Raw genomic sequence first — 26,479 nt, 5'->3', positions numbered from 1 at the left:
AATCAGAAATAAAATTAATAGTCAATTAAAATTATCCATCCATGCCTTTAAAAAATATATCCTATAACCCCCTGTCTTGACAACACACTCCCCACCTATTTCTGTATGTTACTTCAGTACACAGTTCCTTTTATACAAACAGCAGCTGTCTTCCATTTCAAGTGCTGTATTCCTTCTACTCATGTACAGTACTTGCAAATTATTATTACAGTATAAATAAATTATATGTAATGTATGGTACATTTTCTTTCAATAACTACATATCACTGTCAACTGATATTATTTGCAAATTATTATTACAGTATAAATAAATTATATGTAATGTATGGTACATTTTCTTTCGATAACTACATATCACTGCCAACTGATATTTCTATCAGTGTGTCTAATGAGAAATAAGAGAATGATTAAATAGAACACAGGATAGTTCATCAAAACTGATGTTCAGAGTAACAAAAGTGTATAGTATTGTTAGGTTATGATGTATTAGCTTAGATTAGGCTGCAATAGGCTCAGTTGGGTTAAATTAAGTTGGTTTGGGTGGATTAGGTTAGGTACCTTGCAATGATTCCAAGGATCAATATCCCAGTGGCCCAGTTTCTGACCAGACTAGGGTCTTTGATGTGTGAATTGCAGCCTGGGTGATCAGATATCCTTTGAAGGTGTTCATCAAGTTCTCTTTTTAACACTGAGAGGTCAGCCAGTTATGCCACTTATGTGAGGGAGAGAGAGTTGAAAAGTCTTGGGCCTTTGATGTTGATAGATTTCTCTGCATACCTATTGAACCTATGTAAACAGTCTAACATAGTATCTTAGGAAATTACAGTAGTCACCAAGTGATTTTTAACCTGTTCCCTCATACGATTTTCATTCAACACTGTTCCCAAGTTAAATATACTAAATTCCACTTTCACTTCATCCATGCAGTATAACCATGTCAATAAGTATTTGATAACTCTATTTTGTTTTCTAAACCCAAACTTTCTAATTGTTTAATTCCTTACTGTGCCTACAATAAAAAATGTGGATATGTTCTGATCAAAGCAATACATTTTCAAGAATAAAAATATTCTTGTAACAAAATGGCCCTATATTAAGCTCCAGGAATTTACAAAAAAGATATTTCTAAGTAAGCTCATATTTTTCCTTGTGAATGCTACACTGTAGTAATAAACTTGTGGAGAGTAGAGAGATAATGACCCCTGGTTGTTGAGGTTGTGGTTGAGGTGGTTGTGTCTCTGGTAATCCATTTGTAAAGTCATCATGAGGGACAGCATTGGCCATGGTGGTGATGTCTTGTGACATAGTAGGTTGTACTGTGCTAGCCACTCCTGCAGGCCCGAGTGTCCCTAGGTCACTACTGGGAACAGGGTTGGCAACAGGATTGCCAACCACTGGAGCAGATGGGGAGCCTGGTCCAGCAATCCAAAAAGGCGTAAATGCCTGTGATGTGGGAGGTTCACCATTTGAAGACATTCTGTCCCTGAAAATAATGGAGAGTTTTGTAATCTTTAAAAATCATAATACAAAACAAAGAAAACCTTTAAAATATATAATATTAAGCCATTCAAAATACATTGGAACCCAGATTCAACGAGCCTCAATTCTGCGAATCTGCAGTTGGAACACTCTCCATGCCAGATTTACTCACCCGATTTGACGAACAAGAATTTGCTGAAGCAGGGAATGGGTGGCTTTGCTTAGAATGTTGGGACCAAGTTTACAGATGGAAGGCAACATTACAAGAAATAGTTAGGACCTTGGGTGAGCCTCTGAGCATATTTAAACCCAAATTCTATGGTTCTTTTTTCTATTTTCAGTTGCAGAATTTTTTGTTAAATAAAATGTGGCTCTTTTTTTTAATTTGAAAATGAGATTTCAAGGCATGGGCATTGGAAATACTGTATGCTAGATGTGGTTAAATCTCTTTACAGACAGGTTATCTTGGTTGTTGCCCTTCATTAAAACAGGCTGAAATTACAATTTCACTCAGTGAAATCGACGTATGAGTGTGGGAAATATTAAATATGAATTGTAACTTAATAAAGCTCCAATCATGTTTTTAACGATTTAAGTAGATGGACACATCATCATAAGAAATGGTAAGGAACCTTGGGAGTTGGAAGAGTCATTGAGCATATGGTGGGTGAGATGTGAGTATGGGGTTGTGGGGTGCGAGTATGGGGTTGTGGGGTGCGAGTATGGGGGTGGGGTCCGAGTATAGGGGGGTGCGAGTATGATGAGTGGGGTCCGAGTATGGTGGGTGGGGTCCGAGTATGGTGGGTGGGGTCCGAGTATGGTGGGTGGGGTCCGAGTATGGTGGGTGGGGTCCAAGTATGGCGGGTGGGGTCCGAGTATGGTGGGTGGGGTCAGAGTATGGTGGGTGGGATCCACGTATGGTGGGTGGGATCCACGTATGGTGGGTGGGATCCACGTATGGGAGGGGGGTGTCCGAGTATGGTGGGTGGGGTCAGAGTATGGTGGGTGGGGTCAGAGTATGGTGGGTGGGGTCCGAGTATGGTGGGTGGGGTCCGAGTATGGTGGGTGGGGTCCGAGTATGGTGGGTGGGGGTCCGAGTATGGTGGGTGGGGGTCCGAGTATGGTGGGTGGGATCCATGTATGGTGGGTGGGGTCCGAGTATGGTGGGTGGGGTATAAGTATGGGGAGGTGGGGTGCGTGTATGGGGAGGTGGGGTGCGTGTATGGGGAGGTGGGGACCGAGTATGGTGAGTGGGGTGCTAGTATGGTGGTAGCAATAACCTATACATTATGTCGGGTGTTAGGCGACTTGGAATGTTTAGGTTTTATTCCTTTTGTAAAGTTTGGTTGTTGTTTTCGTGAGTGAGAGTTGGGAGAGTGTCGTGGTAGGCTGGTTCACGCTAGACCAAAAGTATGTAGGGAGTTTGTAGAATAATGATTAGTAGGTGGGAGAGATCAGCTGGCGTGGTTATATGGCCAACCTCTCCTCTTTCTGTTATGAAACTCTATGGGCTCGCCCTATCAAATTTAATGAATTACATTTTAAAAACTAATTATCTCTGCACGTTGCCATTTGTCTACGCATACTACACTTTATTGTTATTTTTGTATTTATTTACATATATAAGACTTCTTACATTCTTGTACAGCTACTAGCACGCATGGCCTTTCGGGCAAACCCAATAATCCAATAAGAAAAGTAAATTAGCATTCTCCAATTCTTTTAAGCTGCGAATTCAACACAATGAAGCATTTTCGAGATACTGAACAGAAATGTCAGGAAAACCAACCCGTTCTCGACTCAAGTCTATTCCATCCAGTGGCCGACCCCCACAGACGCATTCATAAATTTTAACATGATGTTCATTCAAAACTGGAATTTTTTCAAATATAAAATATTATAATATATAAGCATATTGTGCATTTATAGGCATAGGTTAGGTTAAGTGTTTAGGTTCTGTTGGCGATTATCTGTATGTGTAGTACGTGGGTGAAGCATTTATAGCGTTGTGGTTCGAACAAAGTTCGTCAGTGAGGCACTTGTTCCGGAAGTGTTCGAACGTAATCAGTTGTAAGTCGTGTGTAAACCGTTTTTCATTCATAAGCAGGGGGGTTTGGAGGGTGCATGGAATCACTTTCGGCCCAGCCTGGGACCAGGCTTCATCGGCAGTGACCTACACTGCCTCCAGAGCGGCAGTCTTAAAAAAGGTCAGTCAGAAGAGAAAGGGATAGTAGCTGGATTACCTTTCGTGTTGGAAGCTGTGGAAACGAATGAGCAGATATGCTGGCTGCCGAGTGTGCTGAAGGGGACCATATTGAATACTTCATCTCCAAGATCCTTTTACAATTCAAGGGCATCATCACGATGACACGGTAGCCGAGGAAAGGAAGATAGAAGAGCAAGTCCGTCAATCTGTGCGCCGGTACAATTCAGTCGCAGCCGACAACTTCATTCATTATGGACGAAATGGAGGGAATCCACAATTGAAAGAATTCGCTGTGGATACAAGTACCTTACCTTGCGATGATATCGGAGCTCAACGTCCCCGCGGCCCGGTCCTCGACCAGGCCTCCTCGTTTTGGACTGGTTAACCAAGCTGTTGGACGCGGCTGCTCGCTGCCCGACGTATGAATCACAGCCTGGTTGATCAGGTATCCTTTGGAGGTACTTATCAAGTTCTCTCTTGAACACTGTAAGGGGTCGGCCAGTTATGCCCCTTATGTGTAGTGGAAGCGTGTTGAATAGTCTTGGGCCTCTGATGATAGATTTCTCTCAGAGTACCTATTGCATCTCTGCTTTTCAACGGGGGTATTCTGCACTTCTCCCATGCCTTCTGGTCTCATGTGGTGTTATTTCTGTGTGCAGGTTTGGGATCAGTTCCTCTACTATTTTCCACGTGTAAATTATTATGTATCTCTCTCGCCTGCGCTCAAAAGAATACAGATTTAGGCGTTTTGGTCGGTCCCAATAGTTTAGATGTTTTACTGAGTAGATTCTAACAGTAAAGAAACTGTGCGCTCTCCAGGTCAGCAATTTCTCCAGCTTTAAAAGGGGCTGTCATTGTGCAATAGTATTTCATACTAGAGAGCACTAGTGTATTGAAAAGTATCATCATTGGTATAGCATCTCTAGTGTGAAATGTTCTTGTTATCCAACCTGAAATTTTGATTGCAGTTGTGACGGCTACTTTATTGTGTTCTTTAGAGGTAAGGTCTTCTGACATTAGTACATCCAAATAATTTACATTGCTTTTTGCACCATGAAGATTCAGAATGGAAACATCATCTGAGGAGCGAAGTTGCAGCTTGAGTGAAGGAAGTCGTCTGGGCCATTACCTAAGAGACTGTGCCCATTTAAAATACATTATATATATATGTAGTATAATAAACCCCACATTGTTTGAATTGCAAAAGCACTTTTTATCAAATTTATATACTGTTAATAAATGGTTCCCCCAATTTGCACCAACAAGATGACGTAAACTAGAGGATTGTACGATGTTAATCCCTTGTTCGACAGCCTTGAGACAGTTAAACAAGTCCCAGCTGCGCCTGGGTACAAACGACAGGATGCGGGTTTTCTTCCTACTGGGGATGTTTTGCATGCTGCTATGACGGTATATTCACTCTCAGGATGAGTGATGCTGCCAAATACTGTCTCTATAGCGGTATGTTCACTCACAGGATGAGTGACACTCATCATGTAGCCCTCCAGGACAAAATTAAATTAAAAAATCAGTTGCATCTTTATGTAGGTCATTAGCTGGCCTTATGACGATATTGATATACTCAAATACAGCAGCTTCTACAGTTGTCTCTGGCAAGGGCAATTGTATGTTTTAGAGGTACGTTTGGACTTAGTACGTCGTCGTTAGTTGTGAATATAAGGTAAACGGTTGTTTCTCTTCTCATCGGTTCTACCACTTACTGATGTTGAGGTCAAAGTCATACAGGTTCGAGAAAAAAAAAAGAGTACAATTGTACAAGACTTCTTTTTCTTTGACATTTATGTCTGGAATTTTCTAGTTTATTTTATTTTCGGGTATCCCTTCACAACACTAGAGGATAATGTTGCATTTTTGGCCATTTTTGGTTACTAAATTTACTTACAGTATTGTTAAAATGTTATAAGTTATGTGGTGCTTCAATTGAAAGAAAAGCTAAACTGACATCTTATACAATTAAAAATAATATATAACAATTTATTAGACTTAGGATATTACTGTATTCCCATGTCGAGTGCATATATGCGTGCCCTTAATACTCGGACTCCTAACTTTGTAACCAAACTTTGTAACCAATACGAATTTACAGACAATTGTACAATTGTCATACCAATTTGAAGTACATTATCCAACCTTCCATAACTGATCAGTTATTTTAAAGATTAGTCAAAATTGATATAACATATTATCCTAAAATACAACCTAAAATATGAAGTGTCAAATGCGAGAATGAGAAATCGCAACGTTGTGGTGTATTTTCCTATGGTGTTGAGCAGTTTTCTTATGCTTCGTGTGAGTGTGGTAGTCAGTGGGCCCCGACGCTCAGCCCTAGGCGGCGGCTCCTTGCTTCACCTCGCTTACTTACAACTTTTACCCAATTATATTGTTATTAACAGCAGCCATACATTATTATTATTTAAAGTTATTGTATAATAACTATATCAACATTGCATTAACAACATTAGATAAAGATTACTATTGCTTTAACTGTAAAACAAATTGAAATAATATTTGTGAGGTGGTCGCCGCTGTCCCTGAGTCGCCCCGTTGCCAGTTGTCCCAAGGACTATGTTCTGGTGTTGACCCCGACTTCCTCTTCACGTCACACCCCCTTTATTATTCACAAATCACGGTTCCCTTTATAATATGTTCTTTCCCTGTAAAGAACATATTTATAATATGGGTACTATGTCATCAACCTACCTGTAATCTAAATACACACACACTACTATTAACCATTATAATTAAATCTGTAAAATATACAGGATTCTGTAGTGATACGATTGCTGGTAAAATTATATTCAATACTAATAACATACTAAATGTATATAAATGTATATTTCGTTGATCCTAGCATCTTAATAATATCTAAGACGAAATCTGACCATGCCACGCAGTTGTAATAGTGTTTAAAATATTACAAAACATGACTCAATATTATTATTAACCGTCAACGCTTTTTTTCACTCTAATATCTTTACTATTTCAACCTCTACGATAAACGTATAGTTATAAGTCCTGGCTAATAACTTAAGTCGAAGTCAGCGCGAAGTATTGAGATGCCGCGTCCGTCTGTATCTCGCACCAAATATTTGGGGGGTCCTCTTGTCCCTTCCCCCCCCCGCCCCCACCCATCACCCCATCTACCCCCCCACACCCCTCCTCCCCCCCACCCACCCAACACACCACAAGGAATACAACCAATTGCAATTTTTATAACTACAATATTTATTAAAACGCGACGAAATTCAGTGACAATTTTCGGAAAGTAGTCGTGGGTATGAATGAAAAGTTGCGGTGAGAGCGGCGGGCGGCGGCGGGGAGGGTTCTCAGGTCTCACCAATACACACACTGAGGGCTAAAATCCGTTCATTTCGTACAGACGCAAGCAGATCGAAACAAAGGGAATGAAGATATAAGAAATAGTCTGGGATAAGGGCAAACAACCCTGCTAGAGCACACCCTTGTATTACGCCCGTGTGTACATTTTGCTCAACATATTTGGGCGCGCTGTCCGATAAAGGGGCAATAGAGAGGTAGAGAGAATAAGCGTCGACCAGCTGCCATCTTTTCAAGGCTTCGGACGGCAGCCATATTGGATCGGCCGTCGTCCCGACTGAAGCTAACAGACACTGGGACGATAGGAATTGAGAATGTCAAATGTAGAAAAACTCAAATTATACAAATTCTGCGGCGTATTTTATCGAGGTTCCGACTCGAGACGAGTCTCTGGAAATGCCACTAACTAATTTAAGCTTTCCCGTGGCCTGCTAATTGATAATATTAGACAAAATGGCAAAATACGAGAGGCGGTGGAGCCGGGTTGGCGCTGATCACTACGTGCTTTTGCTTTTCACTTATTTTTCACTATAATATGTAACATTCGTATTGATACCCGGGAAAACAGCGGGAGCGTGGCGTGGGGGGAGACACGTGGTGCCGGCGGAGGCTACTCACAGTGGAGGGTGGTGATAGTGTTGGTGATGTTGATGGTGCGGTGATGGTGGTGCTGCTGCTGCTGTTGGTGGAGCCACACAGGCACGCCGTCTACCAGGGCACACACACACACACACAACCTGCACGCCCGCCCCACCCACCCACCCACCCCAACCCGCGCCCGCCTAACGCACGCCCACTCCGCACACCACTTCCACATCTTATTGTCCCGCCCACATTTCATCTCGATACATAATATACTACAACCTATCCTCCATTATGTGATGTTACGTCCAGCCAACCCACGCCCACTCCACCTTGCATCGTCCAGACGCGCCCCATCAACGTCAACCCTACCTACGCCCACTTGGATTCGCCAATACCAGCTCCCACCCATACACAGGCCCATATGTGCCAGTATGTATGCCACACATGGGCCTTCATGCTTCTACCCTCTTCACCCTGTGTCACTACGCCCCTATCCTCTTCATCCTATATGCCACCACGCCCCCATCCTCTTCACCCTGTGCCACCACGCCCCCATCCTCTTCATCCTATGTGCCACCACGCCCCCATCTCATAGGTGCTACCACACCTCCTGGTCCACAAGTGCCATTACGCGCCTCTGCAGGTGCTATCACACCCACACCCGCCATAGGTGCCACCCCCGCCCACACCTGTTCCATATGTAAACCCACGCCCACACGACCGATCGTAGGACACATAAACCTATTTGACCGAATAGGGCTCCGTACAGAAGATTATCTTTACACTGCTCAAACAGCTATTTGAAACACTAGGAATAGACTTGAATATTCAAGGTGTGGGCATGACAACAGAGTCAACATGAGAGGAAAGAAGTCGAAAGACTTTATGTAACCCTATCTTGAGGTTATCTTGAGATGATTTCGGGGCTTAGCGTCCCCGCGGCCCGGTCCTCGACCAGGCCTCCTTTTTGTTACACACCCCAAGGAAACAGCCCGTAGCAGCTGTCTAACTCCCAGGTACCTATTTACTGCTAGGTAACTAGATATTACCCTAACTTGTACTTTATGTATAAACTGGCTGCCTATCCCCCTTGACATAATTAATGAATGGGTTACTTTTGTAAATACTTCTGCGTCTTTTTAAGCATCAACAAAGATATGGCCATTTTTTCGAAAGCATGTTTAGAGGTTTCCGTAAAACACCGTTGAAACAAGGCGGGAGTGAGGACTGCCAAATATAAAGGGTGCAAGGTATATGCAGGTAATTTCCTATGATGCTTGTGTAGAAATAAATATCAGAGGATACTACAAAAGTAAAACTGAATCATTAGCTAACCAAATGAATGGTTACAAGTTTATTGGTTTTCTGGCATGATTCGTTGCAGGCTTATTTTGTCAGCAAAGAAGTGCAGTGCGATATGGTAGAGCATGACATATGTTTTTATTTAAATAGCTTTTCATTGGTTGATTAAGGTGAGACTGAATTTGACCGTGTTGGTGCCAATGTGTTTATGAATGATGAGGAAGCTCAAGATTTTCTAACAAAACTATTGCAAAAAGACAAAAATAAAAAATTGAGCTAAGAGTCCTAAACTAGGAAGGTTATACTGTCTTTGGAGCCACAGTTTAAGCAATTGAAAAACTTGTAGATTTATTTGGCTTGTTGAGCAAATTTCAGCACATTCCAGGCAGAAATTACAAAAACTAATTTTTATATAGTTTTGCTTTAACACTCACAATATAAGATCTGTCCCCAGTCCCCTGCTAAACTCCTCAGATGTTGACATTTTCCTCTCGCTTATAACTAAATCTAGTAGCCCTTCTGAGATATCAATCCTAATCTACAAGAAAGCCTCCGAGGCATCCCAGATACATCCCTAGGGAAAAACTCCCGTTGACACGCTTCCTTGGAAAAAAAAACCGTTGATACGCTCCCTTGGGTAGACACCTGTTGACACGCTCCTTAGGGTAGACACCTGTTGACACGCTCCCTTGGGTAGACATCTGTTGACACGCTTCCTTGGGTAAACACCTGTTGACACACTCCCTTGGGCAAACACGTGTTGCACGCTCCCTTGGGCAAACACGTGTTGCACGCTCCCTTGGGCAAACACCTGTAGCACACTCCCTTGGGCAAACACCTGTAGCACACTCCCTTGGGCAAACACGTGTTGCACGCTCCCTTGGGCAAACACGTGTTGCACGCTCCCTTGGGCAAACACCTATAGCACACTCCCTTGGGCAAACACCTGTAGCACACTCCCTTGGGCAAACACGTGTTGCACGCTCCCTTGGGCAAACACGTGTTGCACGCTCCCTTGGGCAAACACGTGTTGCACGCTCCCTTGGGCAAACACGTGTTGCACGCTCCCTTGGGCAAACACCTGTAGCACACTCCCTTGGGCAAACACGTGTTGCACGCTCCCTTGGGCAAACACGTGTTGCACGCTCCCTTGGGCAAACACGTGTTGCACGCTCCCTTGGGCAAACACGTGTTGCACGCTCCCTTGGGCAAACACCTGTAGCACACTCCCTTGGGCAAACACCTGTAGCACACTCCCTTGGGCAAACACGTGTTGCACGCTCCCTTGGGCAAACACGTGTTGCACGCTCCCTTGGGCAAACACCTGTAGCATACACTTCCTTGAGCAAACCATCTAGTGATATACACACACACAAAATGATTCCAACGATATAATATGTATAAAACTTCATTAAAACATGTAAGCATTTAAAGCTTGTGTTTAACATTATCTCGCGTAGATTTATAGAATATAGATGTAATGCTTTGTCATTTTTCATCAGCACACAACAAAGCTAATGTGCACTATCGAAGACAGATGATAAGGAGGAGAAATGGTGAGCATCTTGACCTCCGTGAAGAGCAGGCGGCCAGATGATGCAGGACTCCATTTGGACACTCACCGCTAGCACTAGAGAGGAACACGAGAGATCACAGCACACATCCTCCACCTCCACTGGCTAGATGCACACTGCACGTTGTTTGCCTCCCCAGCTGACGTTTGGCCCCGCCCCCGCCGCCAACCCCGCCGCCCTATTGGTCGTCGCCCCCGCCGCCACCCTCAACCCCACCGCCGCCGCCGCCACGAGTACTACGCCCTACTCCCAGTATGTAAATATTGATTATTTTTCACTGTGTATCATCTTATATGAATTTATAAGGTTTTGCTCGTACTGAGAATGAATGAACGCACATTAAATACCTGGGAAAATAAGTGATGAAATTGTCATTCATGTTGCTTGTCACTCACAGTGGCCACCGTTATATGACACGAGTGTAGAGCAGCCAGCTCTTGAAGGAGCAAGAGGCCACTGTTAACACTTTCATGTTGATTTGTATTTTGTCCATTGTACGAAATGTTAAATCTTCATAATTCAATAAGCAGAGCACATTACCGGAATATAATTATTAATCCTACATATGACTCCCTAGAGTTTTCTGGAGTAGGCAAATAGTCATACTCGCTGCATTTGTTATGTATTTTTATTAATAAAATTATTATTATTATTGGCCGACCCCCCTCAGTGTTCAAGATAGAACTCGATAAACACCTCCAAAGGATACCTGATCAACCTGGCTGTGATTCATACGTCAGGCTGCGAGCAGCCGCGTCTAACAGCCTGGTTGACCCGTCCAGCAATGAGGCCTGGTCGGGGACTGGGCCGCGGGGACGCTAAGCCCCGGAATCACCGCAAGATAAGGTAAATGAGATGTTGACACAAAGATCTTTATGATGCACTAAATTATATATACTGAATTATATCATCGTCAATTAGTTCTTTGGTTAAATTGTAAATATTTTACTAAATGAGTTACACAAATTAATGTTTGAGATTGTCGTGGTCACTTGGACCCCTTTATTCCAATATTTGCAGTATATGTATATTTCACTTATATATGTCAATATATATTCATTTGCATGCACGAGTCCTCGTACAATGAGGCTACCGGCTTAGCAAGGAACACGGGGGATACCCCAAACACAGCTAGGCGTTAATCTATATATTCACTCATATTTATAATATATTTCATATATATTTATACAATCCCACAACACCGCCTAGGGTTACAAACCGTGATCTACAACAGCTTCTGATGGTCACATCCTAATCCTTAATAATCCCTAATCTCCGGACAATTCCATGAATTCTCTCCACAGTAATTAGGCAATGCGTTGAGAAACAACTACTAACTTCTACACAATAATCTGGGTACAACGAGGTCAACATACGAGTCTGCAGGAGGTATTCAGGTAATTAGGAAGGTATTAGGTAACGAGGTATTCGGGGAGATCAGGTAAACTCAGGTATTTATAAGTGAGGAAGACCAACTGTTGGAAATGAGAGAATTTAGTTGAATCACCATCGACACTGAAGGAAAGCAATGATGCCCTGCCGGGTAAGCCTTTGACACTCATTAATATAAACATATACATGTTTTAGATTTAGCTACTCGGAACGAAATGTCCATGTAGCACGGGCTATAGTGAGCCCGTAAAAAAAATATACTTATGTATATTATATATACATACACATGGAAAGAGGTGTCAAGACACCCGACCTGATAAACAGCCAGTGTTGTATTTATACACATGACTTAATTCTCGACTGGCAGTCGAGGATCCCAGAGAGAAATAGTTGTGCAAGTTTCCTTTCACCTAATTCAGTAAATAAATACCTGTACTAGGAAACTGTTGCGAGGTTGCTTCCTAGTGAGGGTCAGTAAGTAAATAATTATCAAAAGGTGTTAAGCCAGGAGGAATATGATGCACCTTTTGTGCCATAGTTATTCAAAAGGTATTATTGCATATATAATTCAAAATGCCAATACGGCAAATCAATTAGCCTGGGAAGAGCAGCACGGATGGGCAAAAGATTCCAGTCCTCTTATCAATTTTTTTTTTTTTTATTAAAAAGTTTAGGTATACACAACAATGTGCTGCTACCCCTCTTCCATAGGAAAGATTACAGAGCAGAGATCAAAAGCTAATTATGAGTTCTTCTAATATCAAGATGACTAGTCATATTTGGGATCAGCAGAGAACATGAAATGGAAGTCTAATCTATTAGCCTGGACTAGCAAACTCTGGGCAGAGCACAAGCACAAGAATATTTTCCAACATTCATGAGAGTATGAAGTAGTTACAGGAACCATTTTGGTCTGAAATTATTGACAATGGGGCACTCACCAATATAGTGTTGGAGATATTTCTTGTTCACAGTTTACAACTGTTGATAGACAGTCAAGAGACAAGATCAAAGAGCCGAAGCTCAACTTGGCGAATACTGGAATGTTCACCATTGGAAGATTCATTACCAGCAGCCACCTGCCATAGATATCTACATCTCAGCCTAATTCTGGTAATTACAATTTCACTGTCTAGTGTCTGCTTTTCTTTCATCGCTAATTTCCTGTAGTAATTCAGTTTTTACATTTGAGATTGGAATGCCTAGATCTAGCTCAATTTCAGGTTTATCACATGCAGCTTTAGCTGCCTTGTCCCTATCATGCTGGACAACACCATGAGAGATGGTGTCCATACAAATAAGAAACTTGCTCGACAGTGCAGCAATCCTTGCTGCCCTGGTGAGTGGTATCCCTTGACACTGGGGGCCAAACTTATGAAAACAATGATATATGGTAACAATCTACATCTCAAATACAGGTTGGTGGGGCAGATGGCCAGGTGCCCTCCAAGTGGGACAGCAATGGAATATCAGACTCCATTGGGCCCTAGACAGCCGTTTTTTTTTATCCACGTGGAGAAACTACCACCGGTGGTAGTAGACCACGGGTACAGGTAACAATAGAATGTAGTTTGTTATTTTCAATTGTTTGTAGATAGCATTATGAATGATGCCAAGGAGAAAATAGTTTATCTTACAACTTGCAAATGTAAAATGGTTAAAATGCAAACATTGGATACAAATTATTATTTATTCAAGATCAGAAATTTCATCGACTCGGACACACACACACACACACTCAATTACACCAGATCAAACAATATGCGAGCTTATACAAGTCACGTGAAATAAAGATTTTACAACATGGTTCAACCTAATTACTTTGACAAACTATCTGCCTAGCAAATGTATAAGCAAGACCACCATTGGTACGCTAAAAGTGAAAAATGCAGAACTTCACAAAACACATCTTCATTAATCTTAAGAAATTGGTTTAACCCCCAAAGATTAAGTGAGGCACATTATAAGAGAATACTGTATATCCATATACTTAACTCCCACACATTTAGCACCTATTGAAATGTCTGCCATCCAAGTTCCCAATTTTTTATGAAAATAATTGCCTAACAATATTTGTGAAAAATTTGGTTTTAACTAGGTTGTACTGTTCTGTCCTGAAAAGCCATCTTCATTGTTTAATATAAGAAGTAGATTTTGTATCTAGCATCTAGCATAATAAAACAGATCAGTGGAAACAACAGTACAGGTACAATAGCATACAAATTATTATTCAGTGGAAAGCTGTATTAAAAAAAAAAGCGTCAAACAAATCTACAAAGTCAACTCGTTAAACTTATTAATGGAAAAGCAAAGCAAAACTATGTACAAAATTAAACCACTTTTGACACCTGAGGAAAAAAAAAAAAAAATTTTGTATGAAAACTAACAGCCACACTCTTGGAAGTTTATCTAAGATATGAACCTTTCACGTGGTTTACCCATCCATCAGATGTTACAACCAAGCGTATTAATCTAAATACAGTATAGTACTGTATTCTATAACCTAAACATTAATCTGTGCAACATGTGCCCATAGCATTGTTAGCTTGCAGTTCAAGAAAAAACAGACAATAAATAAAAGTAAACAAATGTACATCAATCTTGTGTTCCAAGTAAACTTTTAAAGACAATGACTGCACAATAATACGGGTAACAGTATTGCAAAACATTGTCCATACAAAATCATTAAACATTACTAAAGATGTTGCATTAAATATACAGTACATTAATAGTATTCTCTTCCTAGAGAAAACTTGTGCATTAAAAAAAAAAAAAAAAATCACTTGGTACAATGAGGAAGGAAGTAACACTTTCTTATTATCTTATGATAGTTATGTCTAGTGTTGAGTAGCTATTTACTGTACACTGATACAAATAATGTATCCTGCAGTTGAAGGTGCTACCATTTGCACGTTCCTTCTAACTGCATACACAATTTTTTTTTTTTATTCAGCCATGAGAATCTTGTGCCAAGTTATACTGTAGTGTAAAAATTACAAATTTTTAGGAGACTAAATTATACTCCATTTTCAAAATCTCGTACTTTGCAAATTGCCCGCTGATTGCCTTTGCAGATAAAACTGGATAAAACCTCATTACTAGTTAAAATCCATAATCAGAAATATGTTAAATCGAGAAATATTTTTCAATTGGTCTTCCAGTACTGAAGTTCAACACATTGCTTAACACTTTTTTCATCTAATATAATAAGGTATTTGGATCTGGCACTTGCCAGTACGCTATCTTTTATAAAACAATTGATCAAATTACATTAAAAACCAAGCCATTTGTTAACTAAAATGATTGGACAAAAGTTAGTTTTACTTTTCTAGTTTGAATGCATCCCAGTTATGAGGCCTGTTTTTTGCTGTACCATATCACATCCTTTGTAGGGATGAGAGTATCTTTAATTTTTACTCTATGAGCTTCTTGGCCTTGAAGAACTTCCGGAGGTAGAGAACCTGCCAAGTTGCCAGGCCAATCAGGCAACATAATGAGAAGAGAGACAAGTACAGCACTCTTGAGTTTGTGGACTCTGTAAAAAGTGGAATAAAGTACAGTTCAATATAACCTGATGCACAAAGAATTATCAGTAGAAACTATCATTTTCTTTACCTAATTAAAGTCATTTTGGGGAGAAAAATGATCACTATGGCTTTGTAGGCAAAGTCTTCCAATAGCCAACAGTTATCCAAACAAAATTAATAATATTTTCAACATTCAGCCTCTCAAGCTAGATGGTCACTTTAAAAATGACCAAAATGTCTTAACCGTTGTCAGCTGGCAGACTTACATTTTAGAAGCCATACAAATTTCAATTTCGGAAGCACACTATTTAATTCATATAAGCTTTTAATAGTAAGGGTTTTGCAGGGTCACAATCAAGCACTTTGATATTCAGTACATCTTTGCATAGAAATTAAGGACTTTTCTAAACTTTTCAATGCAATGTTGACTTAAGTGCAATGTCTAAAGTCTTACTGTCAATAAGGTAATTAATACTTCTCTTCCACCACAGTCTGACACATAGGGAGGTTGTGTGGACACACCCACGAGATTGAAAAGGAGGGACATATAGGGATGACATGAAAGTAAACGGAAATTGAACTTCAGAGCTCTGTACCCCCCTCTACCCAGCATGGAGTAGAATAAGGGAAGGCATAAGTACAATGAAAACATCAGGGGTAATGGGACAGTATATGATGGCCACCATTAAAGGGTCTGAATACAGTACGATCCCAGGGATCGATAAGGATACCAACCCCCCCCCCCAATTCCCACTTGACCCGATGTCTAACTAGGCGAGGCAACCGGGCAAGCCGACTTGACTCGAGTGGGCCACACAACCTCCCATTTTATCCCTGCCCCCGCACAAAAGCAACACATTTCCCCAAGGGCCTAGAATTGTTGGATAGGGTCAACAACCAGATGAAGGAACACAAGGGAATGCATGGCAAACACACGGAGGACATTTCACTTGTGCACCACCACAGAAGGACGGGGAGGGAAGCGGGAGCTTCCACCACCTACTGAAAGGCAGTGCACAAGAGCTCTCTCACCATATGAAGGAACCAATCACAGAACTGGGGGTGGATTGCAGGTGCAAAGAACCACTCACCGAGAAGGAAGAGGGGGAGATTGCAGGTACAAGGAAACACTCACTGAGAAAGGGGGTGGATTGCAAGTGCAAGGAACCACTCACTGAGGGGGGGGGGGGGGGGTTCATGTATTTTATGTACAGCCTCATCCTTCAGCTATAAAAACCTCTCCTAGTTATGATCAGATAACCTTACACAGGTGGTTCTACATTTATTGCAAGGTAAATAAAAGTTAAATTTTGCAGTCCATTTAGATTAATCATTATATTGTATATGCACAAATAGTGTGCAGAGACTGAAAATGGTGAAAGGATGGTCGGATTTATTTTTCTCCTTACCATTAGTGTCTCTCATCTCCTCTTCACGTTGCCTCATGTATGAGAAGTCTTGTACAATGCTCTCGCTGAGGTCCTCCAGACGCTTCAGCTCAATCTCGAGAGGCTTTAGCTTGGCTGCTTCACCCAACTGTTAAGAAAAAACAGCTACTTAATGAAAGCAATTATGATTAATATTTAACAAGTATACAAACTAATTATGATGGCATAGGAATCTTTCTGAATTAGCATCTTCATAAAAAAATGAAATTGGTAACAAATTAAGAATTACCCAAGTAATTTATAAAAGCAACTTTCAACATTATAAAAAATAAAGTTTCACAATTCCCTTCAACTTAAAATGATCTTTCACAAGTGAAAATGAAATGTATTAGGTTTTAAACCAAGTGTAGAAGTTATCTATATGGTAACAAAACCTAATTCAGCACTGTATACATGCCACACACTCCACAACATGCCCACACGACAGACTAACTTTCCAAACCCTCATATTAATATACTGTACTGACCACAATACAGATTTATCACACAGTTGCTTAACATCCCAAGATAGCACATATTACCAATATTGCCCCCAATACTGGTACACACTACACAGTGACTATTCTTTGTCTTACAAAATAATCCTTTCAATATAATCAATGTTGTTTCAATCCCACACATTACCCCCATATGATTTTATGTCTTCTATTTACACCAGTTGAATGATGCAGTACCAAAAAGTTTGCTGCCAAGCCAGCCCATCCTACTGTTTTGGCAGTAATGATGAGGACCAGAGTGTATATATACCGACATACAACAAAATTTGAATGTATTGCTCTGACAAACTAAACTATCCTCTCCTAACCTCCCTAGGCCAAATACAGTATAGTACATGTGTGCTATACTAGGCCTAGGAATAAGTATTTTAGCTTTATTTATTAAAAAAAAAGTTATTTGCTAGTCAGTATGGTATTATCTAAAAGCTAGGAACGTATGAATTCCAACTACTGACGATCGTCACAAATACTATATAAACGGGAGGATGGGTTTGCCAAGCAACATTTGTTAGGTCAAAACTAAATTTGCTGTCAAATTGTTCATAAAGGAATTCTCTTGAGAAAAGCAGGAATGGAAAAGCAGGAAAACATATATATATTTATAATAGATTATGTGCAAGTGATTAATATGAATTTAAGTGGGGCCTCATGGGATGAGCAAGAAGCTCTCTACTTGGTCCACTCCTGCCCTAGATACAATGTCCACAAAATAACAGCAATTTTCATAAGTTTTCAGACAGGTTGATATGAATTGAATAGCTCAAACTGAAAATCCCCAAAATTTACCCATCAGGCTGCACGTTTCAGCATCATTCAGAGCAAGAAAATGTTATACCTGTACCTATAATCTTTTCCCTCATTTCATTAACTCAAATGAGCCAAGAATCAAAGACAAGAATCAATCGTCAAAAACTGCTAACATTCATGCTTCATCACTTAGTTGAAGTGTGAGCATACCGTATTGTACAAAGTTTAATGAATCACACTGATGCTCATATCAGGTAATACAGAGTTAATTTTATGAATACAGCATAAACTATGGTGACAAACAATTCTATACAACTGTCCTAATATCCCCTCACAGACAAGAACAAGATTTTCAAAAAATCGTGTTAGTTTATATACATTAGCACTGGAAATAAAGATGTGAAATAAAGATGTAATAAAATTATTCAACCGAGCACACCAAAAATCTAGGGTGATGGTACAATTAATTTACTCTTCTTAATATCCAATCTCTTCAATAAAAAAGTTTTTATTATATATTACTTAAGATTTCCACACATTTACCCTCCCCTCCCTTAACTACAATACTTTTGCATGCATTTTGAATGTGAAAGGCATCATCAATTCAAACATTTTTTTTACAACAAATTTATACCACAAAATTGTGTTTAACAAATAGTCTACTGTCAACAGTTTCACACCAGAAACTAAATTTGTTAGAAAAATTCACACACAGCACCCTGTTATTTTTACTGTAAGTATGAAGGGCACACACAACTTAATGCTTCAAAGTTATGTGACAATATGCAGTTGGTTAACCAATACTGAACGATAGGGACGTGCCACACAATTATGCCATAAGCAAGAGCTTAAGTTTAATGCAACATTTCAGTCACTGAGTAAATTGTAACTTACAAACATCTGCTGATGATAATGTACATATCGGTGTGTGGGAGAATTAAATATATTAATACAAATTCTAATAAAATAAATTTAGACAAATTAAAGTACAGGTACTGTATTTCATGTTTTAAAGTTGAAACATTTGACAGTTCATAAAAACAACTTAATAGTACTGTATACAAAAGTTTAATTTATAGAGGGGCTGGTCCCAAACCTGCACACAGAAATAACACCAAACGAGACCAGGAGGCATTGCAGGATGTGCAGAATACCTCTGTTGAAAAGCAGAGGTGCAATAGGTACCCCGAGAGAGAACTTATCAGAGGCCTGAGACTGAGGCCACGCTTCCATTACACATAAGGGGTATAACTGGCCGACCCCTCATAGTGTTCAAGAGATAACTCGATAAACACCTCCAAAGGATACTTTATCAACCAGGCTATGACTCATATGGCAGTCTGCGAGCAGCCACATCCAAATGGCCTGGTTGATCAGTCAAGCAACGAGGAGGCCTGGGCAATGACTGGGCTGCGTGGACGCTAGGCCCCGAAATCAACAGTATACTCAAGGTAAGGTATACAATGGTGAAAATGGTGCTAGAAGCTGCAAATACCTTCACTCACCCTTAGTATACAGTATTATATAATATTTATGCTTATGGCATTAAATTACTGCAGTCCTAGATAATAACATTACTTAATCCAATTTTCATGAGGTATATATGAACAAAGCCAAAATTTAATATTCTAGAACTCACATCAGTAGCCCACTTGTGTGCTCCCAGGAAGATGTCAATATGGAATCTGTTTACTGCTAAGTAAAGACATAAAAGACTAGTGACTGGCATGGTTGTTACACGTAATATCCGAGTGAATAAGTACTACAAAATGAGGATTTTTCAAGATACTAGACCTATTTCAGAGAACACACTACCCTATCCGAGGTATATTTTACCGTAGAAACTTAGTCAGCATGAAAAGGAATACTTTACTTTTAGCTGAAAAAACAATCTACAACCAAACTGAACTTTTGAAAACAAGTTCAGTACCTATTGTAGGCAGCAAAAAGCACCCTTGAATATACACATCTTAAATAGTTCATTAAATATTTTGCACTTCAATCAACTATTGTATAACCCACCCTACCAAATTAATGTCAATCTGACATTCTAGGGCACAAACAATAGCAAAATAACTTACTGCTTCATAAGTCTTTGCCTCCACTCCATGTTTAGTTTTAAGGGTGACCTCTTGTTGTATACCCCGCTGAGCTGTGGAAAATAATAGCTTTTAAAATGAAGGTTCAACAGCGAAAATCTTGTATTGCAAACTAATAACGCTAAGAAACATTTTATGCAATTTTCATTATAAAGCACTTTTCAATAGTACACTTAAATCTGTTCAAAATGTACTGTAGATACTGCAAACTATTTACTTGTTCAGTTCACATTAGTGATCACCTTTTAACACAATATGGTCCTAAAGTGAAATGCAACATCTTTGAGGCTTAACAAATATAAAAAAAAAAATGCATAAAGTTCAACAAAATCTTTCTTTAAGGTAAGGCATACACGACTGTACTACAATAAAAATTTTGCTTGGGCAAGGTTGTGCATCATGTCCCTGTACTTTTTGCAATGAATACATACCCTCAAAATTAAAGAGTAAGGAATGTCAATTCTAAATTGAATTATAGCAAGTTTGAACTATTTAACCTTTTTTTCCCCTTCAAGAGCTATCAAGGTCTATACATATACTAGGAATAAATATGACTTGCATAAATATGCCACATCTCTATAAATAATTTGGTAAATTTTGAACCAACAATTAATCTGGTACCTATGCCCAATGCATTACAAAATTCTTTACCATCACACTCACTAGTAATGCCAATTGAGATGACGTAATAGTTGTCAGATTACACAGGAAGTCAGAAAATAAATTCATGTTGCTACACACAGGACAAGTGACAATTTGCAAATCTGTATTTAGGCTAACAGTACAATACAGCTAGAAATACAGTGCTACAGTATACTGAAATTTGAAGTAAAAAATATAATATTTCAAGTATGGTATCACAGTACCGAGTTAAGTTCACACACCATGTTAAGGAAAACAAAAACAGCAGTCTCCGTGGTGTAGTGGTAAGACACTCGCCTGGCGTTCCGCGAGCGCTATGTCATGGGTTCGTATCCTGGCTGGGGAGGATTTACTGGGCGCAATTCCTTAACTGTAGCCTCTGTTTAACGCAACAGTAAAATGTGTACTTGGATGAAAAAACGATTCTTCGCGGCAGGGGATCGTATTCCAGGGACCATAGGATTAAGGACTTGCCCGAAACGCTACGCGTACTAGTGGCTGTACAAGAATGTAACAACTCTTGTATATATCTCCCAAAAAAAAAAAAAAAAAAAAAAGTATGAGGAAATAGACATATGCTGTATTAATATTAATAGGAAGGAATAAGTAGAATGAAATGTAAGGAAGATGAGTAATGGCAGAAGACATTTTAAAGTTATGAGGTGTAAGGCAGTATAATGGCATCAAGAAAAAGAATCACTTAGGTATGCAGAGGATACAATGGTATTAAGAAAAATATGCAAGACTAAAGAAGGGGCTAAGAGTGGTGGTAGACAACCAACATCCGAGGAAAAAATCACTGATGCAAGAAGAATTCCATGGGGCACAAAGAAATGAAAGTCTAGAAGATAATACCAAGAAATATTAATTAGCATATCTAAAATCGTGCTCTATACTTACTTGGAGGAACCCTGGAAATAAAGCAGATTTCATAAACATCATAGTCCTCGGTATTGAACATAAACTTGCCGCTTTCTGCTTCTTCCTTTACATAAAGATGATGACCTTTCGAGTCTGTAACCTGCAAATATATAATTATAAACCTGAAAATACACCAAATAACTTGTGCTATTAAAAGAAAAATTTAAGTTTTTAATAATGGGTGACATTAGGGTTGTCACCTATTTTCGATTATAGGTGACAACCCATACGGCCCCACACATGCTAAACACTATGCTACTATACATATTAATATTTTATCTTGACTGTGGTTCCCAAGGAACAAGCCACCGAACACAGGTGTCTGGTTTCTTGTTGCTTGATGCATGGGAAGAAGTGAATAGTCACCAAATACAGTAATATGAAACTTAAAAAGTTCTAATATCTTCCTACTATACCCCATAGCATTAGATCTTAATTCAACCGTTCCCAACTAACAAGCCAGCAAACACTGGAATGCCTGGCTGTTGCCTTTACACCCTCAAAAGCTTAATTGAAAACATCTTAAATTCCAAGGTTTTACAAATATTACAGCATAGTCAAGGATTTTGTTATCATTGGAAAGAAATTTCTATAATGGGTGTAGGTAAAATTTATGTTTTTTAATAAAGATGACCATGACACTAGGTTTCCAAAAAATGCAATTCTACAAACTTTTCATAATATGCTCTATCAGTACTGTATTGTAAAGTGCATTGAGATGTGTATTCTGTTCCAAATTTCTTTAAACCAATTAATACCTTCAGAATTGGGAAAAATTTTGAAATTAAATTTTCTGCCAAAAATTCAATACAAACCCTCAACAATATTGGTTAATTACTGTATTTAACTACTTTGTGGATCATGTTATGCCAAATCACCATAAAAATGTGGACCCCAACCCAACCATCCCAGATTTTTATGAAATTTAGTAGAATGGTGGCGAACCTGAAGTAACTTTATATGCAGAATTTTAGTGCTTGGTGATGCATAAATGTTCATACAACAGGGATCCCAATTTGAAAAAATGCAAATTTTCTGCTTACACAACACAAATTCACAATTGCTTCTATTGAAGTTGAATTATGAATTCTGTTTGAATATCATGCATCACTGAGGGCTAAAATTTTGCCTATACATTATTTTAATTCAAGTCCGTCAACATCCTACCAAAACAAAATTACAAACCAAATCCAAACCAAAATTGGACCTACCATCCAAAATTCAACATCCTACCAAATTTCAAACCCAAAATGGTCGGGTTTGTAGTCATAATTCCCCAGGGAATTTTCATATGAAAATTAATCCGATTATGATTTAGGTCTACTAGCCATTATTACCAGATTTTTTAAGTTAAAAAAAAAAAAGCTTAAGAGCTGACCATTTTTTTTTTCAAATAAAGCTCAAGAGGCAGCTAACAATCTAGGCTACAAGAAAAATACAGTGGAACCTCAAGTGACGAGCGCCTCAATTTACGAGCAGTTTAACAAGCAAGCTGATCGCCGACAATTTGTCTCGATTGGCGAGTGCTCGTTTGAATAACAAGAAAACAACATGGTGCGTTCCCACTGCTTCTCGCACATTCTCGGATGCCTCCAAAGATGCAAATACATTTTTTTTAAGATGTTAATGATGCAGGGATGTAAAGGGATGACTTGTGATGTTGCAAAGTATGGAATTTTTTTGTAGAATAAAAAAAATGAAAAAATTTGAGGAAAAAAATCATGTCAAAGAGGTTCGTTCAGCGTTTGTCATGTAGGCTGCTCCATTATGTAAAGAATCGAATATCATATTGATGTTTTTCGATGGTGGAACGGATAATTTTTATTTCCAATATTTTATATAGGGAAATTCGTTTTGAAAGACGAGCATTTCACGTGACGAGCTCGGTGCCGGAATGAATTAAATTCGTTAATCAGGGTTCCACTGTATAACCAAAAACTACAATTCAGGCCCTTTAATCTGTCAATATATACAGCAAAATGACAAGTCAGTCGAGAGCCACTAGTGACCAACATAACGATCTATTTTTGCTTCACCAGCTGGACCTGGAAAAGATCAAATGAGCATTCTGCTGATATATATGTTGATACCTTTGTATAAAGAACAGGAACTAGATATTTAAGTGACCCATAAAAAAAGTACTGTACTGTATGTTTTGTTTTTTATTACAGCTCCGGTCCCACAATGTGCCATTTTCTACGCGCCAGCTGGTTTGGCAATTAGGGGTGCTCCGCCGGAACCCCCTAAAGTATTATGTCCACTTCTGGCAGTAAATGTAATTGCATAGCCTAGTAAAAAAATTACATAGCTCATCTCTTCTAATTTCAAACACTGCAAGGCTGTAAGGTTAAATTCTCTTGGCACATTTAAGCCATGGAAGCCGTCGTGTAGGCACGTGCAAGTCAATTAAGCTTATCTGTAATTTGTGCTTAGTCTTATTTAGGTGCTACTATGTGTAAATTTTAAATACTTTATGTTTTTACTTATGGTAATTAACCCCCAGTAACTACCTCATGTTTATGTTAATTCCTTTACCTTACATTTATGGTACAAATTTTATGGTACAAACTTTACGATCATAAATCGTCATGTATTTCTATCTTACAATTATGGTACAAATTCTACGGTCTTAAACCGTTACTTATGTTTGTGTACTTTGTTAATTACTATTGTGTTCTTTATGTAAGTTACAAGTTATATTATTAGTATCTTTTGTCATGGAACTTTTTACTTAAGTCTACTTGTAACTTTATTGTAAGTTGTCTGCACGTTACTTAGTCTATTAAAATTACAAATGTTACTAGTCTATTAAATTACATTTTTGTATTGTACTTTATATTAAAAAAAATTAAAAATAAAAGTCCCCATGCATTGCGTGTTTCCTTTAAGCCAGAAATGGAGAGTTCTACAAAATGCATCGAGGGACAAGAAACTAAAATTACTCAACATGACAGTACATTAAAATTAGTACCGTCAGAAAACAGTTTGTACTATCACAGAGCACGAAATATAAACCTTCAGGTTTTCGAGTATACAGAAATGGGTCTACCTAAAGCAATGACAGCCATACCATGCACCGAAGTTGTCTTTGATTTTGGCCACTAAACTCTTACAGTAGATTTTGTTAGTCTAAATGTAGATGTAGTCAAGTGCAGCTGAACAATGTGCCACTTTCATTCAAACAAATATTGTTTGACCCGAAGACATATACTTCCCTAGGAGAGGACCCCAAGACATATACTTCCCTAGGAGAGGACCCCAAGACACACACTTCCCTAGGAGAGGACCCCAAGACACACACTTCCCTAGGAGAGGACCCCAAGACACACACTTCCCTAGGAGAGGACCCCAAGACATATACTTCCCTAGGAGAGGACCCCAAGACACACACTTCCCTAGGAGAGGACCCCAAGACACACACTTCCCTAGGAGAGGACCCCAAGACACACACTTCCCTAGGAGAGGACCCCAAGACACACACTTCCCTAGGAGAGGACCCCAAGACATATACTTCCCTAGGAGAGGACCCCAAGACACACACTTCCCTAGGAGAGGACCCCAAGACATACACTTCCCTAGGAGAGGACCCCAAGACACACACTTCCCTAGGAGAGGACCCCAAGACATACACTTCCCTAGGAGAGGACCCCAAGACATACACTTCCCTAGGAGAGGACCCCAAGACACACACTTCCCTAGGAGAGGACCCCCAAGACATACACTTCCCTAGGAGAGGACCCCAAGACACACACTTCCCTAGGAGAGGACCCCAAGACATACACTTCCCTAGGAGAGGACCCCAAGACATACACTTCCCTAGGAGAGGACCCCACCTGGCCAGAAGCCGAGGCTGGTGTGGGACAAACAGATGTGACCCAAAGACTCCCTCACCCGCAGAAGTTACCTGTATGTCCACCTTCTGCCCGGGGGACTCCTGAATGTCGTACTCGCCAGAGACGAGGACATCCTTGTGGATCTCCTCCCGGAGACACTTCTGGGTGTTGGGCTGCAGGTGGAACATGACGCCGTCAGCCGCCGTCACCAGCACTCCCACCATCACCCACGCTAACACCTCCATCACTACTACTACTACTCTCTCTCTCCTGCACCTCAGGGCACTGGCATCAAGCCTCCAGGTGGACGGCAGGTCACACTGATAAGGTAGAGGGTGGCGGTCAGCTGATAACACAAGTGTGGGGTGAAAGCCGCCGATGACGTTTGCTCACAGCTGAGTTCCACGTAACACTCGCCGCTGCTGCTGCCGCCGCTCCCTCTCGCCTGCTTTCCTCTACACACACACATATATAAATACATTTAGGAAATTATATCCATACATAAAATGTTGCTGTTCCATCTCCAAAGTCAGCACACGTTATTATAATATAGTAATTTGAGATTGTTTTTTTTTTATTGTTCATTTTGTGTATTTTACCCCCCGAGACAAGGTGCCAGCGGGATGCGCAGGTGACACCAGTCGCGGGAATTTTAAATACTATATTAGTTTTTTTCAACATTAAAAGTTCAGTACATATATATTTATTTCCTACACTGTCCCTGGAGTCAAAATCCACCATTCACTGAAAGTTGCACAACAGGCAAAAAACACATCTGTACACAATTGTGTCCAACTGTGTACACCAGTTGTGTCCATTGTTACTGTAATCTGCTTAGCAGTAGATCCTGCCTGTCCCTTTACCACCTAC

General features: G+C 39.9%; 2 protein-coding genes across 5 annotated transcripts in view; both read right to left on the bottom strand.

The window, feature by feature from the left end:
* Positions 1–10,636, bottom strand: part of LOC123755466 (uncharacterized) — a 29,041-nt gene extending 18,405 nt beyond the window's left edge. For 2 of the 4 annotated variants that reach the window (XM_045738178.2, XM_045738180.2), the window contains exons 1-2: positions 10,552–10,636; positions 1,201–1,483 (exon numbers count right to left, since the gene is read on the bottom strand). In XM_045738178.2, coding sequence (XP_045594134.1) covers positions 1,201–1,476 — 276 coding nt within the window. In that variant the 5' untranslated portion in view covers positions 1,477–1,483; positions 10,552–10,636. Of the gene's footprint in view, positions 1–1,200; positions 1,484–7,660; positions 7,757–10,551 lie in introns of those variants that run through there. The other 2 variants (XM_045738179.2, XM_069327709.1) reach the window with 1 other exon arrangement.
* Positions 10,637–13,571: 2,935 nt separating this feature from the next.
* bai (Transmembrane emp24 domain-containing protein bai) lies at positions 13,572–26,197 on the bottom strand. The gene is made up of 5 exons (XM_045738183.2): positions 25,681–26,197; positions 21,756–21,876; positions 20,196–20,266; positions 16,832–16,958; positions 13,572–15,430 (listed from the first exon to the last, which is right to left on the bottom strand). The coding sequence occupies exons 1-5, from the start codon at positions 25,852–25,854 to the stop codon at positions 15,309–15,311; spliced, it is 615 nt and encodes a 204-aa protein (XP_045594139.1). The 5' UTR covers positions 25,855–26,197; the 3' UTR covers positions 13,572–15,308.
* Between the last annotated feature and the right edge of the window lie 282 nt (positions 26,198–26,479).

The sequence above is a fragment of the Procambarus clarkii genome, chromosome 20, assembly GCF_040958095.1.
Source record: "Procambarus clarkii isolate CNS0578487 chromosome 20, FALCON_Pclarkii_2.0, whole genome shotgun sequence".
Lineage (NCBI taxonomy): Eukaryota > Metazoa > Arthropoda > Malacostraca > Decapoda > Cambaridae > Procambarus > Procambarus clarkii.
This window is presented reverse-complemented; position numbering and strand designations above follow the sequence as displayed.